Source organism: Alexandromys fortis, unplaced genomic scaffold (genome assembly GCF_014885135.2).
Source record: "Alexandromys fortis isolate MF-2015 unplaced genomic scaffold, M_Fortis_MF-2015_v1.1 scaffold_110, whole genome shotgun sequence".
NCBI classification, from domain to species: Eukaryota; Metazoa; Chordata; class Mammalia; order Rodentia; family Cricetidae; genus Alexandromys; species Alexandromys fortis.
The window spans coordinates 1,933,072-1,951,170 of NW_026068014.1; the positions used below are offsets into that span (position 1 = coordinate 1,933,072).

General features: G+C 37.6%; 1 protein-coding gene across 1 annotated transcript in view; it reads right to left on the minus strand.

Moving 5' to 3' along the window:
• Col28a1 (collagen type XXVIII alpha 1 chain) overlaps nt 1–18,099 on the minus strand; it is a 163,891-nt gene that overhangs the window by 134,548 nt on the left and 11,244 nt on the right. Inside the window, exons 5-9 of the mRNA XM_050162310.1 lie at nt 17,027–17,083; nt 15,687–15,740; nt 13,982–14,023; nt 11,537–11,563; nt 1,484–1,528 (exon numbers count right to left, since the gene is read on the minus strand). Coding sequence (XP_050018267.1) covers nt 1,484–1,528; nt 11,537–11,563; nt 13,982–14,023; nt 15,687–15,740; nt 17,027–17,083 — 225 coding nt within the window. The remainder of the gene's footprint in view (nt 1–1,483; nt 1,529–11,536; nt 11,564–13,981; nt 14,024–15,686; nt 15,741–17,026; nt 17,084–18,099) is intronic.

An 18,099-nucleotide genomic window follows, 5' to 3' on the forward strand; every position in this document is an offset into this window, starting at 1 on the left:
GGGAAATGGGAGGCTGGGAGGAGGCGGAAACTTTTTTTTTCTTATTCTCAATAAAAAAAAAAGAGAATCAGGATACACCATAATTGGTTACTCATTCCCTAGATTTGACATTAAAGGGTTTCTGATGAGTGCTGTTTTAAATAACCTTAGGACTGATGTGTGTGTTTACATCTCTGTCCTCTTCTGATCCATTGATAAGGATTCTAGAAGATGTCTATTGATGGTGACCACTATTTTCCTCATTTTGTTTCTTTTTGTCTCATGCCTTCACACATTTTTCTTATAAATTTGTGTGAATGCTTCATATTAATGATGCCCTATTTTCTGGATCCTATATATATGTACATATTCATATTTTTACATTTTAACATAGAGATACACTTGAAATGAATCACATCAATTGGCAGTATTTTCTTTTTGGCACAGAAAATAATGCAGCATGTTATAATACCTAGCATCTTAGTCAATGAAATATATTATTTGTCAACCATTTTAATCTCATAATACTTTCCCAACTATTTGGCTCACTTAGAAATTCCCCTGTCCCTTTTCCATTTGAAAGTTCTCAATGTTTCTTTTTTATTTACCCAGAAATAGTCACCAAACCTGCTTTCTGCAGATCAGCCTGTCCACAGCTCTACAGTGTTTATCAGCCCCCAGGAAAGACCAAGCTATTTAAAGAATTTGCTCCAACAGGCCAGTATCATTTTTTTTATCCTTTTCATTAATCTCTGCTTATTTTCTCTTGTCACTTCCATTCATACAGTTAACACATGTTTTATATATTATTATATTAATAGCCTTCATAGTCAGTAGTTCTTAACTAGAATGGCAACTATTTTTATTTTATGCATTTTGGGATCCTTTATAATTATATTTTTGTATACACTGTGTAGTTTGGATCTATTAAGAAAGTATTTAGCATGCGAAGTTGAATAGTCTCTAGTTCAAGGTCCTTTCCCACATTTATATTGAACTAAGGTAAACAGTTATACTATTGTTTGTATCTTACTGCATTCTCTATATTTCAGATCCTATGTCTAGGTCTGCCACATGCTTCCTATAATGTCACTAACCTCCTGGTGCTTTTCAGTCCTCTGTGTGAAGCTGCATCAGAAGACCATTCCAGTGTGCCCCACCGGCCCTTGCATTGACTGGCTAGTTATTCTTCCCCCCATAATGTCCAATAGACTGACCTCTAAAACTGGGATGTCACAAATGGCCTTAATGGTTTGCAGGGGGAAACTTCATTATCTAGGTTGTGTATTCTTTGGTTTTCTACTTCATTTTTACCTGTTTACTTCAGTTCTTACATGTTTATTTCATGTCTTACATGCTTACGTCAGTGTTTACATGTTTTAGATGTGAAAAGTGAACTCTAGCTCTAGGAGAGATGTACATAGTTCATCCCAGGATTTGTTTCTCAAAGAAACTCAGGCCAAAAGGGATCAAACTGTTAACACTTCAAAACTGTTTGCCTTACTTTGTCACCTTTCATTCCTGGTTTACCACATTCTCCTCGTTCACCCTACAAATAAATAGATAGATAAATAAATAAACAAACAAATAAGTTGGCAGTCTTCAATATTCCAAGCTTTAGAAAAAGAATCAGCATCATTACATAAGGCAAGCACTCCGCACAATATCACGCCATTTCATCATCAATATTGGGAGAGCAGGGATTAAACTCTGAACTTTTTTGTCTTTGAGTTATTCTAATTTACTCTACAGTTATTCAAATCAGTGAATAAAGCTATTCTTCTGATGAGGGCTTGTCATTTCTGAGAGAGAAATGGAATTTGAAGGAAAATAACTGATCATCTACCATATTTCATTCTCTTTGGATAGTGATCTGATGCCAAATGATACTTTAACACAATTGGCTTTATAATTCTGTTCTTACAATTAGGAAAATATAAACTCCCAATCATATAGCTAGTATAGAATAGGATATATATTATATATAGTATATATAATCACATAGCAAGTTTAGAATAGAATCAAGATCTGAACCCAGCTCCCCTTTAACTGAAAGTCCCTCTATATGTTCACAGTGTTATACTCCAGTCTGAGTGCTGACCTTGATCAGCTAACAGCCTTGGCATAGAAAACTAATGGAAAGATCGCAAGGCTGACAATATTATGTCTGGAGAGGGCATCCATGACGAGTTAGCAAGATCCTCGCGAGGAAAATGGGTGCACTGTTGAGCGTGCTGCATAGCTTTCATTATTACACTCACTGTACCAGCTGCCTAGCACGCTACCACAGACACTAACATTAAAATTACGCTCCAGAGTTTATGACGATAATTTGCTGGTATTACCTGATTTTTACTGCTTTATATAAATGTTAGTTTAGCTTTATAGACTAAGCATTTGTGTTCAAAAAAGTTAAGGAAGTGTGATGCATATACACACACATTTATAGAGAGACAGAGAAGCAGAGAGGGAGAAAGAGAGAGAGAGAGAGAGAGAGAGAGAGAGAGAGAGAGAGAGAGAAATAAGATGGAATACCATACAGCTTGTAAGAATCCTGTATCTGACAACACAGATTCCCCTGAGGACATATATTAAATGAAATAAAGCAATGGCAAAGATGGACACTCCCATGATTACACTTACATGTGGAATTTAAAAAAAAAAAGATGAATTCATAGAATCAGAGAGAAGAACGGTGGAATGAGGACAAGACATGGGGGTTTAGTGAGACTGGTCAAATAACACAGGTTTCAGTTAGAGGTGAGCAATTAGTTCAAAAGGTCTATTGTGTATCTAGTGATATATACAAAAGAGGTATTGAGTAATATGGCTACAACTAATAACAATTTTACTCTTGATCATTAAAAGAAAAAAATTCAAGTATTGTCACTGTAAGAAATGATAAATGTGGTGATAGATAAGTTTTTGAGATCAATGTGACCATTATACTATGCACACAAATTTAAAGTATAATATACAATTTCCACAATTAAAATGTTAAGATCAATACTTATTTTTTCTGTAAAACTGTACAACAAGTTTTGCAGTTGTACAAGTGAAACGAGAACCTCTGAATAATAACCCATTCTCTCAGACTTTTCAAACTTCTGGCAGTTAGAACTGAAAACACCAGCCAATTAAACAGAAAGGACTCAAGTTTCTCCAAAATATTAACATCTGCTGTTAATAAGATTCTATAGCACCTGAAAATGATTCCATGTGTATCTTTATTCTGAGCCTCGAAACTATTCTTACTGTTAAAGCAAGGAAACTCAACTGAAGAGGTTAATGGTTTACTTAGGTGCCAGCTGTGAATCTTAGTAGTCCAGAGCCCTTCTGTAAGCTCTGCTTCTGTTATTATCTATTTGTTCCTCTAGCACACGTTACTCAGTGTGCCACAGCACAACGACAAAGAGATTCGGAGCATCGCTCCTCTTTAGAAGAAGTCAAACTATGAAAATAAATAGCTGAAATCCCAGTGCCGTAGTGATACAGAATACTGCATTAAACTAAACACAGAAGAAGTCCTGAAGCTCGTAATACAATTAGTTCATATGGTGTGCAAAGTTTATCTTATTGCTTAGTATCGACTAAACTGGCTGCCAGGCTGTGTGTCACACACTGAGTAGCACTGCTGTAAGGAAATGGCCTTGTAGTCACCAGATATGGGCACAAAGCTTCCCATGATTACATATCTTCACAACATATCCATGTCAGTGTTTACATATACAGCCCAGCCATCTGCAGGGAATGCAAGGCGTGGAGACATTACATTGCCGTGACTGCAAACTTGACTCTGTCAGACGTCCAAGTCCAGGTTACCAATCACCCGGAGCTCAACAAAGCGCACTGCCATGGGCCACAAGCTGCTTTCCATTCAGCGGAACCTCTCCATAGGACACTGCCCAGCTCCTGCTAGAATCTGGACAGAGGGGAGGAAGGTGCCTTTCTCACAGCCGGCTGCGCTCTGTTCAAAGTGATCCATCTCTTCTCACCAGAGCCTTCGAGTCAAACTGACCCAGGAAAAACTGAATTTTCGCTGAGAACAAGTTGAACGTTTACTTCAGAATGTAAGTGGAAAAATCGCTCTTGGGGTCTAATTTAGAGTGCAATTAATTTCCTGATGTTGGGTGGGAACAAAATGACCAAAATATCAAACAGAAAACTATCATAAATACATTCAAAATTCTTTTGGCCAGAAGTCACATTCCATTTGTCCTCAGACGGATTTTTTTTTTTAGCAACAGGTCCTGAGGAACAGTATTTGTTTTGTGGGCAGATTTTTATCAATGAAAAGATTGTCTCCATTTTATTTGCCTCAGCAAAGACAGTTTCCTTTATTTTTTCTTTTTTTTTTTGGGGGGGGGAGTGGGCTTATGAACGCCTGTAGAATGATCATAATTACATAATTCTAGTGAGCAAGTGCTTCAGGGAGATTTGAACAGATCTGCTCTGGCCCAGCCTCAAGTTCTTAACACTATCCCTCATGAGTCTGTCTTGAATCTTGGTATGAATGTCAACTGACCTGAACCACTCTGCTCTGACAGCTTGTATTTTCCATGTGAAAAAGGACTCTTCCAGTAAGTCTATAATGCCCCCAGAAGTTTAAATGACTACACACACACACACACAAACACACACACACACTCTACCATGATTTTCCTCAAACATATATAAGATAACCTTATATTTTTTTCAAATTTTCACAAATATCAATTTTATTAATATCTTTCTCTTTCCTTTTTATAATAACACTTTACAGTTATGTGCCAGCAAACAGCTTACAATATGCTAGCACACCCAGTATCCCATCTGACTATCCAATAACTATGTAAATCACCCAGGTCTATATTAATTCCATTCCATGTAGAAGAAGAAATAGATGCTCTGGTATCTTGAGCTGTTCATGGTTTTCAAGATACTGAGTTAGAAAATACAGGATGTTTTAACCCTTCCTCTTTTTGGCATACCAATGCTGGAGCTATACTTTTAGGCCTATGTGTACATTCTTCCCTACTATTTTTGTGGCCTGTATCATGCTTCTAGATAATTGAACATTATGAATCAGACTCTCAAACTAATGTTCTGGCTCCCTACTTGAAAAATGTATTTATAAAAAAATAAAAAGGGGCCCAAACCAGAGACCTCTGTGGAAAGGGGCACAATCAGGGATCCCCAGGGAGCAGGTCCAAGCAGGGACATCTATGGGAACAGGCCCTAGCCAGCTACTTCAGACGGAGCAGGCCCAAGGGTTCTTCACAGGAACAGCTTGAGCCAGTGACATCCACTGGTGCAGGGTTGAGGCAGCAACAACCTCCACAGGAGCAACTACAAGCCACCGCTGAGGGAGCAGGCACAAGCCAGAGACCTCTACCAGAGCAGGCACAGGGTAGTGACCTCAGAGGAGCAGCCCCAAGCAATCAACCTCAGCAGAGCAGGCCTGAATGACCTCCTGTATTGCAGAGCAACCCAAACCCCTGGAGTGCTGAGTGACCTCCAGGGTGACTGGAACTGTGACCCTGACTGTACCATGAGGAGCAACCATCTGAGCCTTGGATTCACTGGAACCTAGAAGATTGGTCACCAGAGACCCAGACAGCCCCAACTACACAAATCAGAGAAAATATGGGTAGACAAGGTAAGAACACACTCAACACCACAAAGAGCAACACAACACACACACACACACACAAAAAAACCCCTAGTGCCCCTACAACAGCAAGACTTGAACAACCAATATAGATGAAGCAGAAGAAAATGACCTAAAAAGTAACTTTAAAAGAATGTTTGAGGCCATCAAAGAATAAATGAAAATTTTACCCAAAGAAATGAAGGAAAACACAAGAAAGAAAAGGTATAAATCAACAAATCCCTTAAAGAAAAGCAAGAAAAAGAAATCAAGCATATGAAAGAAACTATTCAAGACTTGAAAACTAAAATAGAAACAGTAAAGAAAACACAAACTGAGAGAATTATAGAAATGGAAATTATGAGAAAGTGATCAAGAATCATAAATGCAAGCATAAACAGCAGAATAAGAGAATCTCAAGCATTAACGATACAATAGAGGAAATTGACTCATCAGTCAAAGAAAGCATTAAACCTAACAAAAGCGTAACACAAAATATTCAAGAAATATGGGACACCATGAAAAGATCAAACCTAAGAATAATAGATATAGAAGAAGGAGAAGTCCAACTCAGAAGCACAGAAAATATATTCAACAAACTCACAGAAGAAAACTTTCCCAACCTAAAGAAAGATATGCCTATAAAGATACAAGAAGCTTACAGAACACCAAATAGACTGGATCAGGAAAAAAGAGTTCCCTTGCCACATAATAATCAAAACACTAAACATACAGAATAAAGAAAGAATATTAAGAGCTGCAAAGGACAAAGGCCAAGTGATATATTAAGGCAGACCTATAAGAATTACACCTGACTTCTCAATAAAACAAAGAAAGCCAGAAGGTCCTGGTCAAGCATTATGCAAACATTAAGAGATCACAGATGCCAGTCCAGAATACTATGCCCAGCAAAACTTTCAGTCACCATGGACAGACAAAATGAGATATTCCAGAACAGAAACAGATATTAACCAATATCTAACCACAAACCCAGCCCTATACAAAGTACTTGAAGGAAAATTCCAACCCAAGGAAGTTAACTACATCTACAAACACAGACAACAAATGATCTCACAGCAGCAATTTCCAAAAAAGACAAAAACACACACAATAACATCACCAATAACCAAAACTAAAATAACAGGAGATAGTAATCACTGGTCATTAATATTCCTAAATATCAATGGACTCAACTGACCTATAAAAAAGCCACAGGCTAACAGATTGGATATGAAAACAGAATCCATCCTTCTGCATACACGAAACACACTTCAACCTCAAAGACAGACATCACCTCAGAGTAAAGGGTTGGGAAAAAAATTTCCAATTAAATGGACCTAAGAAACAGGCTGGTGTAGCTATCTTAATATCTAACAAAATAGACTTCAAACAAAGCTCAATCAAAAGAGACAAAGAACGACATCTCATATTAGTCACAGGAAAAATCCATCAAGAAGAAATCTCAATACTGAAAATCTATGCACCCTCAAATGTAAAAGAAAGACTTCTAAAACTTAAATCACACATTAAACCCCACACACTAAGAGTTGGAAACTTCCACACTCCCCTCTCACCACTGGACAGGTCAATCAGACAAAAAATGAACAGGGAAATAAGAGAACTAACAGATGTTATGACTCAAATGGACTTAACAGACATCTACAGAATATTCCATCCAAACATAAAAGAATATATCTTCTTCTCAGTACCTTATGGAACCATCTCAAAAATTGACCACATACTAGGTAACAAAGCAAATCTCAAGAGATACAAAAAAAATGGAATAACCCATGTATCTTATCAGGTCACCATGTCTTAAAATTAGAATTCAACAGCAACACTAATTCCAGAAAGCCCAAAAATACATGAAAATTAAACAATGCTCACCTGAATCAGCAATGGGTCAAAGAAGAAATGAAGGGAGAAATTAAAGATTTCCTAAAATTCAATGAAACTGACCACACAACATACCCAAATTTATGAGACACAATGTAAGCAGTGTTGAAAGGAAAGTTCATAGCACTAAATGCCTACACAAAGAAGCTGGAAAAATCCCACACTAGCAAATTAACTGAACACCTGAAAACTCAAGAACAAAAAAAAAAAAAAAAAAAAAAAAAAAAAAAAAAAAAAAAAAAAAAAAAAAAGCAAACACACGCAGGAGGTCTAAATGGCAGGAAATAGTCAAATTGAGAGCTGAAATCAACAAAATAGAAGCAAAGAAAACAACATAAAGAATCAATGAGACAAAGAGTTGGTTCTTCTAGAAAATCAACAAAATAAACAAACCTTTATCCAAATTAACCAAAAGGAGAGAATATCCAAATTAACAACATCAGAAATGAAAAAGGGGACATAACAACAGACATGGAGGAAATAGAGAATTATTAGGTCATATTTAGAAAACCTGTACTCCACAAAATTGGAAAACTTAAAGGAAATGGACAGCTTTCTGGATAAATATCAATTACCAAAATTAAATCAAGACCAGATAAATTATATAGACATATAACTGCTAAAGAAATAGAAATAATCATCAAAAGTCTCCCAACCAAAAAAAGCCCAGGACCAGGTGGTTTCAGCACAAAATTCTACAAGATTTTCAAAGAACTACTACCAATACTCCTCAGATTCTTCCACACAACAGAAACAGAAGAAACACTGCCAAACTCTTTTTATGAGACTTAATTACCCTGATACCCAAATCACATAAAGCCATTACTAAGAAAGACAATTACAGACCAATCTCACTCATGAACATTGATGCACAAATATTCAATAAAACTCTGGCAAACCAAATTCAAAAACACATCAGAAAAATCATCATCATGATCAAGTTGGTTTCATCCTAGAGACGCAGAGATGGTTCAACATATGAAAATCTGTCAATGTAATCCACCATATAAACAAACTGAAAAAAAAACTATATGATCATCTCATTTGATGCTGAAAAAGATTTCAACAAAATACAATATCCCTTCATGATAAAGGTCTTGGAGAGAGCATGGGTACAAGGAATATATCTAAACATAATACAGGCAATATACAGCAAGCCAATAGCCAACATCAAATTAAATGGAGAGAAACTCAAAGCAATCCCACTAAAATCAAGAACAAGACAAAGTTGTCCACTCTCTCCATCTTTATTCAATATAGTTCTTAAACAACTCTTAAACACCTTCAGTAATGTAGCAAGATACAAGATTAATTCACAAGTTAGTAGATCACTTTTACAGATGATAAATGGCCTGAGAAAGAAATCTGAGAAATATCACCCTTCAGAATGGCCACAAATAGCATAAAAAATATATTGGAGTAACTGTAACCAAACAAATGGAAGATCTATATGACAAGAACTTTAAATCTTTGAAGAAAGAAAATGAAGAAGACACCAGAAAGGAGAAAGATCTCCCATGCTCTTGGGTAGTCAGAATCTCACCCAAAGCAATGGCTTCAAACTCTACTACAGAGCTACAATACTAAAAACAGCCTTGTATTGGCGTAAAAACAGACGGAGGACCAATGGAACCGAATCAAAGACCCAGATATCAGTCCACTAACCCATGAACCTTTGATTTTTGACAAAGAAGCAAAAAATATAAAATGGACAAAAGAAAGCATATTCAACAAATGGTGCTGGCATAACTGGATATCAACATGTAGAAGAATGAAAATAGATTCATATCTATCACCATGTACAAAACTCAAGTTCATATGGATCAAAGACCACAACATAAAGTCAACCACACTGAACCTCATAGAAGAGAAAGTGGAAAGGACACTTGGATGCATTGGTACAGAAGACCATTTCCTAAATATAACTCCAATAGCACAGACACTGAAAGAAACAATTAATCAATTGGATCTCCTGAAAATGAAAAGCTTCTGTAAAGCCAAGAACATGGCCAACAAGACAAAACAACAGCCTACAGAATGGGAAAAGATCTTCACCAGCCCCACATCAGACAGAGGGCTTATCTCCAAATTATACAAAGAACTCAGGAAGTTGGTCATCAAAAGAACAAATAATCCAATAAAAATGGGGTATAGACATAAACAGAGAACTCTCACCAGAGAAATCTAAAATGGCTGAATGACACATAAGGAAATGCTTAACATCCTTAGTCATCAGAGAAATGCAAATCAAAACAACTCTAAGATTCCATCTTACACCTGTCAGAATGGCCAAGATCAAAAACACTGACACTGATGACAACTTATGGTGGAGAAGATGTGGGGTAAATGGAACACTTCTGCATTGCTGGTGGGAATGCAAACTGGCACAGACCCTCTGGATATCAGTATTGTGATTTCTCAGAAAATTAGAAAACAACCTACCTTAAGGCCCAGCAATACTACTTTTGGGTATATACCCAAAGAATGATCAAGGACTTGTGATCAACTATGTTCATAACAACGTTGTCTGTCATATCCAGAACCTAAAAACAACCTAAATGCCCCTCGACCAAAGAATGGGTAAGGAAAATGTTGTACATTTGCACAATGGAGTAGTACAGAGAGGAAAAAAATAATGACATCTTGAAATTTGCAGGCAAATGTATGGATCTAGAAAACATCATATTGAGTGAGGTAACCTAGACCAAGAAAGACAAACATCATATGTACTCACTCATAAGTGACTTTTAGACTAAAGCAAAGAAAACCAACCTACAAATCACAATCCCAGAAAACCTAGACAATAATGAGCACCCTGAGAGAGATATGCATGGATCTAAAATACATGAGAAGTAGAAAAAGACAAGATCTCCTGAGTAAATTGGGAGCATGGGGACCATGGGGGAGGGTAGGAGGGGAGGGAGAGGAAGGGAGGTGAGTGGAGAAAAATATATAGCTCAATAAAAACAAAGAAAAAGAAAGTGCTTCTGGGTGGATGAATAAATCCAGTCAGATGAGCTGTGTGTGGATATGGATATGAGGTAGTATACCTCCTCGTATATACGAGTCCCTAGTTCAGTCCACAAAATTTCAAAAAAGGAACTTAATTTGGTAAAAGCCACAAGTAACAGATTTATTTATGTTCTGAAATCTACATGTGTGTAGTTTCAAATAAAATTATGTTCCTTCTACATTAGATAGATAGATAGATAGATAGATAGATAGATAGATAGATAGATAGATAGATAGGAAGAATGAAAGAAAGAAATAGAGCTGGGATGCAGCTCCTTTGGCAGAGTGCTTGCCCAGTATGGTTTGGAGTTCTGGGTCCTATCCCTATCACCAGATGAACTGGAAGTGTCAGAACATACTTGTTTCCCAAGATAGGAAGTAGGGGAAGGAGGTCATTTTCTACTACATAGCAAGTTGGAGGCCAGCCTGGGAGAGATGAGGATCTGGTTTGAAAAAAATCAAACAAAGAACAACAAATAGATAGCTTAAATATCTATGCAGTCTGACCTCAAAACCAAAGCCCTAAACTTCCTATAGCCTGTTCTTTCCACAAAAAGAGAAGCTGTAAGCCTTGATGTTCAAAGGGCCCGGAAGTGCTTCCTGTACAGTTCCCACTCTTGTTGCTTATGCACAGCCAAGCCTCTCCTTCCTTTAGGAGGTGGTCAGAATCTGGGTTCTCACAGAACATAAGCAACAACACAGCGACTTACTCTAAGCGCTAGCACTGCTGTATTTGGATGCAGGAGAAATATTTTTATCTGAAAACCTATGCTGCTTTTCTTTTTGTCAAATCAGGTTCTGTAAAGTAAAATCCATGTTTTCAGAGTTAGAGCGACACTGGACTCTTAGGGGCGCCTCCACCCTCTACAACACATATCCATATCTTACATTCAATATTAGTCCACACTAACTGACTCAAGAGTACACTCGGAAATGAGGAAAGGCAATAGCAGTGCGTAAGTATACTATGTGTACATTCTTATTTCTAAAATTCTGGTCAACTAGAGGTTACCAACTTACCTTGTCACCCTTGTAGCCAGGAATTCCCTAGGTTAAAAGAGAAATGAAAGGCTAAGGTAAGATACTTTAAAACAATATTAGAGGAAGCACTTGGTATTTTTCACATACAAATCCCATCAACCAGTCTTGGAAGTAAGAGCACATAAGCTCAGGCTTCTTTACATTTCCCTCCCCTAGGGGATATGCGGTTGGTTACTAAGGAGAAGAATGAACCTGTGCTTTCTATTACATTCTAGTCCCAGTTCCAGCTTTCTGTTTCTCGTTACCCTTTGGCCCAAACCAAACCAAAGGAGAGAGTGCACACTGCAAGTCACTGTGCACATGATAACCAACAGACAACGGTGCTTTCAACCGTCTCTACAGACTTTAAAACTATTAAACTATTGTCGCTGAACCTCTGGGTCTGTTAGGGAGGCTGGGTTTGAAATGAGCTGAGATGATGCCCTTTAGAATATTCGTAAATGTCTGTGTCCTTCATGGTCTTCCCTTCCCATTCAGTCTAGAATGTATCCTAGAACATCGGGGAAATGAATGGTTCCTCTATCAGCCCTAATGAGTCAGTGACCTTTGAGTTATTGGTTTTTATCTCACGCTAAGTGAGACGCCAGCACCTCGACTGTCTTCTGAGTCACTCGTGGGAATCCTGAGGAATCCTTTCCACTGTGTCATTCCTATAAGCCCTCTGAGAGACACAATTCTGGGTATTAAATGGACTGGTAAATTACCCACTCCAAGAAACAGCAAGTTCTTTCCATCATTATCCTACAACTGTATTTCAAGGATGAAAATAGAATTGGAAGACGTATTTAATGCAAACTGGAGGAACCAAGGGCGTGAACGAGGTAATACTGCAGTTACCCATGCATCCTACAAAAAGTTTATTTCATCTCATGTGTAACATTTCCAGATAAGAATTTCAGAGAGGAAACAAGCCTTCTTTCTAAATTAGTGGGTGCTTAGTAATAGAAGCTGAAAGTAGAGTTGGCCAACGATAGAGCGACAGCATAATTTTATTCAGCGTAGAAATATTTGTTCACATAAATTGTTCGATTTCCAAGATGGTGCTTGGAATTAAAGACCACATTTTAGTCCATTAATCTGGTATTTCCTGCAGAAATCATCCGCATTCATTATGCCAAGACTATGTTGGCTTCTCATTTCAGAATTCTTGGGATGTCCTCTACCCATTGCAGTGCTCCACCACTTAGAATTTTTGTTATTGCTCTATATTGAAAGAGGGAAGAATACATTTTGGAATGAGCCAATAGAACTCTGCAGAAACAAAGAAGTATTACTTTGTTCCTGGTATAGTCTTGTTTTCTTCTGAAATTCCTGGCCACTTTATCAGTTGGTCACCTCTTCAGGAGTTTATTTACTTCTTTGTTTTTCCCTTCCATGGCCTCTTAATCACTGGCTTTAAAAATTCCAATTTAAAATATCACAGGCTGTATTACCAATCTCTGCCAAGTTTGCTTCTGATTTTCTCATTTCTAGGAATAAAAATTTTATGATTTCAAGTACCATCATACTTCAAGTTATAGGGTCAAAAATGTTTTTACAAAAATTTTCCAGGGTCAAATTTACAATCGCCTTAGTTCTCTCTCTTCTTTGTCCTCACTCCAAGTTCTTGTTTAAAATAATTTGGTTCTTTCACAGCTCCTGAGCTATGTACCCCACCTCAAGTTTCAGGGGCTTCCCATCACCTAGGAAACCTAGCTTTGGGGTTCTTGAAGACAACTAAGAAGTACTTCCTGAACAGGTAGCAGAAGTTCAAACAAACTCCTATCGATGGGATCAAGCTTCCTGGCAGAGGCTTCCATGGGAATAATTAAAAACTCTAAGAGACCAGTTTCTTAAAACTCAGGTTCTGATTCTGTGACTGTTTACTGTTGCCAAGGGGATAAGCAAAAAGGGGCAACGCAATGCAAGCCCTGCTTCTCACTATAGGCGTTGCCATTTGCTGTCCTTACTGCAATGCCCTAGAAGATGATGCAAAATTCAAAATGTATTAACATACCATAATTATTTCCCAAGCAATCTCAAGAAACTAAGCAGAATGATAAAGTTATTTTTGCCAACAGAACCGAACTGACAAAAGCATAGTTTGGAAAATATAATAAATATAATTCTTACCCTTGTGCAAATTCTAGCTTAATTTTTATCATTTAAGAAAAAATATCCACAAGAAGTAAGGCAAAGTGCTTTTGTCACTTCAGTCTTTCCCAAATAGTTCAGCTGGGCATTGGGAAATGTCATAGGTCCCATCACCACCCTGTTGATCAGAGCATTTTCTCCCCATAGTTCTCCGTCTGAGATTCTATCTGTCTGACCGTCAAGAGCACGGGTAAGTAGCAATCAATTTTGCAATTGCACTGCAGGGTTAAGCCAGTCAGTCACAGAATCCCAGGATGAACTGTCAGAAACGCATTCCAATTTTGCACATACCCCAGGACCTCTTTCTCCTGTTTCTCCTTTCTGAGCATCACCCTGCAATAAACAACAAACTCAGTCAAAATTCCTCAGCAAGTGATTGATTGCCCAATAAAACGTGCTATTCCTAGATAATGGGTTAACCCAATTAGAGAAGGAATCTTAAGCTTCAATTATTGACATTTGCACCATTTAATCTAAGAGGAAAATAGCATTTCAGATAAGGTTTGGCCTTTTGGAGTAAAGCCAGATGTTCAGGGCACATAACACAGATAGATTTTCACAACTTCAGCCACATTCCAGTTTACAACATGGTATTTTTCTCAAACACAGCTTTGTGTTTTTCTGGAACATGACACTCTGGCTTTTCTCCAAGGGGCTTTGACTATTTTCTAAAATGTTCCTCAAGAGAGATGCCTGATTTCAGCAAGACTTAGGAAAATAAAGTATGGGGCACAGAACTACAAACCAAACTAATGAAAAGTGAATATTGTCCTAGAGCCTAGTTCTGAACACAACAAAAGAAGGCGTGATGGCATCAGTGGGACCTGATAGATAGATGAAGTGAACCTGAGATAGTTTTGTAGCAAGCGCCAAGAAAGTTACATATCCCTTCTCCTCGGCAAGCGGGCTAGCGCCAAGAATATTCTCATGCAAATAGTGTTAAAGGTATTATAATATTCTTAGAAATGGGAGTAAAGTTTGAGTGTTTTAATGCTTCTTAAGTATTGCCTAATTTCTTCCCAAAATGTGTGTGCCAAGTTCTTGCACAGAGAGCAAGGGCCTCACACATAATATCACTAATTATTATTACTTAAAGTTGAAGCTTCTATTGTTGTACAGAAAAAGAAAAGAAACATTTCTTGAAACTCAAAACACCAAAACCAAGACTGTGAACTATAAAAATTTTTTTCTTTTTAAAGAAACATCCTGTGGAATTCAAACTCTCCAAATATATACATAGTTATGTTTAAAGAGGACCCTTTGCTTGGCCAAATTTCTTTTGTTAACTCCATGAAAATCTTTATTTTCTCCTTTATTAATTTTATTTCTTTTCTTTAAAGTGATTTGCATAATTTGTCTCTTTACTTAATAGAAACTTGATATTTTCTTATCAGCTTTTTGTATACTACAGAAATTGATGAATGTGATAGTTCATGTCTCTAATGCCAGCACTCAGGAGTCTGAGACTGAGTTCTTGGCTCATCAAGAATGATTTAACTTAAGTTGTAGTTTCTATTGCTGCGATAAGAAATTATGACCTAAAGCAATTTAAAGAAGAAACAGCTTGTTTCCATTTACAGCTTCTGGTCACACTCTGCTACTGAAGGAAGTCAGGGCAAGAACTCAAGACAGGAACATGGAGGCAGGAATCGAAGCAGAGGCCACAGAGAAAAACTGTTTACTGACTTGCTCCTGGCAGCTTACTCAGACTACTTTCTTATATAACTCAGGACCATGTGCCCAGGGATGGCACCTGCCATGTGACTGACCCATATCAATTATTAATCAAGAAGATGCAGTACAGACTTGCCTATAGGCAATCTGATGGGGGCATTTTTTTTTCAATTAATGATTTGCTCCTCAAATAACTCTAGGTTGGGTCAAATTGACAGAAACAAAACAAAGCAAAAGAACAAAGAAAACCTATGAAGACATTGTCTAAATAAATATACATGATGTATGTATAAGCTTCACAGAAAATGGTTTATTCATTTACCGGATTTCCTTTTGGTCCTCGCTCACCTTTGATACCAGGGTTTCCATGTGTACCCTGAAAGTAAATGGGGAAAAAACTTGTTTTTGTTAAATATTCTATCATTTTTCTATGCTCTTGAATAATTTCTGACCAGCTGCATCGAAAATTTCTCAGCCTTAACAAGGTAAATTGATATTCAACTCTGTTCCCCCCTTACTGTACCAGGAAAACTACAAAACTTCCATATGTTCTAGAGAGGATAATGTCTGTCTTCCCAACTGCATTCATCCTCAGTCACTTCTCATCCATTTTTCCAAACAAAATTAAACTGATACAAAGGTTTTTAAGACTTAATGGATAGATGTGGAGTGGGTTGTTTCTGTCCCAGACTACTGTGGATGACTACCAAGTCAGCTTGCTTTTCTGTGATCAAAGAGGTTCAGACCTGGGGACCAGCTCCGGATATAAGAATAGGGAATTCTTCTATTCTGTACCAAACACCAGCAAATGCTTCCTTTCCTGAGAACTGGTTTTGAGGGCACTAAATAAACACAAAATGGATGGTTCAGTCCTATAAATTGTGACAGTTCTGAGTGGCAGGACTTGTCAATTAGCTCCTGCTAATGAGTTTTCTTGCCCATTGTTCACAGCAAGCTCTTAATGTAAGAAGTTCAACAACAGCCTTAGAGAAAAGGAAAGCTAAACCTTCACTTGAGTTACCTTGGCCTCTATTTCTTGGCATATTGTCATGTAATAACTCTAACTTTGTATTTTACAAGAAATAAATCCCCCCACTTCAATGCCTTGGTTAATAGAGTTATTTGAAGAAAACTGTAACCCCAAGTCTCGGGGTAAAACATGTCACATTCACCTACACGCAGGTGTTTTTGCTGCCACCTTCAGATACAAGCTCTAGTTCAAAAATGCTGTCCATTTGCTTTGTGAAACCTACTCTTTGAACTTCCAAACTCTTAGGACAATATTTCAAATCACATAGGTAAGAGAACACGCAGTGTGGATGCTTTCTGACACTATTGGTCAGTGATAAGTAATTGCGGTGAATCCTACCACTGTGCCTCATTTGCTAAGTGGTGGCTTTAATTTTACAGAATTTACCTAATTCCCCAAGCATCCTACTGACTTCTTCTCCATGAGGCTACATGGCATTGCTGCATCCCTGGGGAGATAAAGCATCACCTAAACTACTAATATCTTCTATCAGCTCTTTCTACATTGTTGTCTCATCATCGAGAAGTTCTTGATCTAATTATCAAATTAGAAACAACACTGCACAGCCCTTTCTGGAAATAGGTTCATCATTGTCTTCATCAGCCCCAAGGACAGCACAGACGTCTACTCACAGGAGGCCCTGGGTCGCCTGGGTCGCCCTTCTCACATCCACAGATCTTGGGTTCACACTGAATCGGCAAGAAACATGGTATTAATACACATTGAAATACAGTGTATGCCAGCATGCCAAATCTCGCCTGGTATATAACTAACTGAAACTCCCTTCAAGAAAGTTCCTCTCTCTATTAAATTATTATAGGAAAACTCAGGATGGGTAAGAGCCAGCTATTGAAGTATTATTAAGTTTTGCCATAGCTAAATAAAACCTATGTTAAACCAATTTTTTTATCAATTTACTTATAGGAACTGGTTAAAATAGAAGAATAAGCATTTTCTGTGGAATTCTGGAATTTCTACTCATTCCCTTCTGTAGGAAACATCACAGCTCAGTCATATGTAAATATTATTTTCTCCCTACTCAGCAAAAGAAAACATGATTTGAACCATATTTTGTCAGTTCCGGGATGCACACTGTTTTTATTTTAATGCCTCTGAAAACGAAATGAGTCATTTGATAGCTGCCTAACCTGCTCAAACAGGACAAAGTGATGTTTTTCTCTGTGTTCTTCTAGAGTTACAGACCATTCAGCGGATGCTGCCATGTCATGATGCAGAAAGCCTAGCTCAGGAGTCCTTGGCATGTTCAAAGCCACCTTTCCTTCTAACCGTGTCCTTTTATGCTATGTCTTTTCCAACGGATGGCTATCAGCTAGCTTCCTTTGTAATGCTCTGATTGGTTGTTCTCATCTGGTTCAGTTCTCTTCAAAACAGAAAACGGAATGAGCCTCAAGCCCAGCAGCAAACAGCAGGGAACTGAACACTGGATTGATGCTGGCCAATAGCAGGAGTACCTTCCAAACCAGAGGACTCCAGAAAGCAGTTAGTGTCTGAGCCATGCTTAGAATAAAAGAATTCATGTCAAGGTAAAGAGAATTTTGTCACTTAGTAGCATTGATCTCAAAAAGAATCTCTCAAATCCCACTAAATTTTTTCTAAAATTTTCTAACCTACAGTTGAAATACAGAGGCATAAAAATAAAATTATGTGGCTTCCTCAAAGTGAAGTAGCTAGTGTTAAAAAGAAT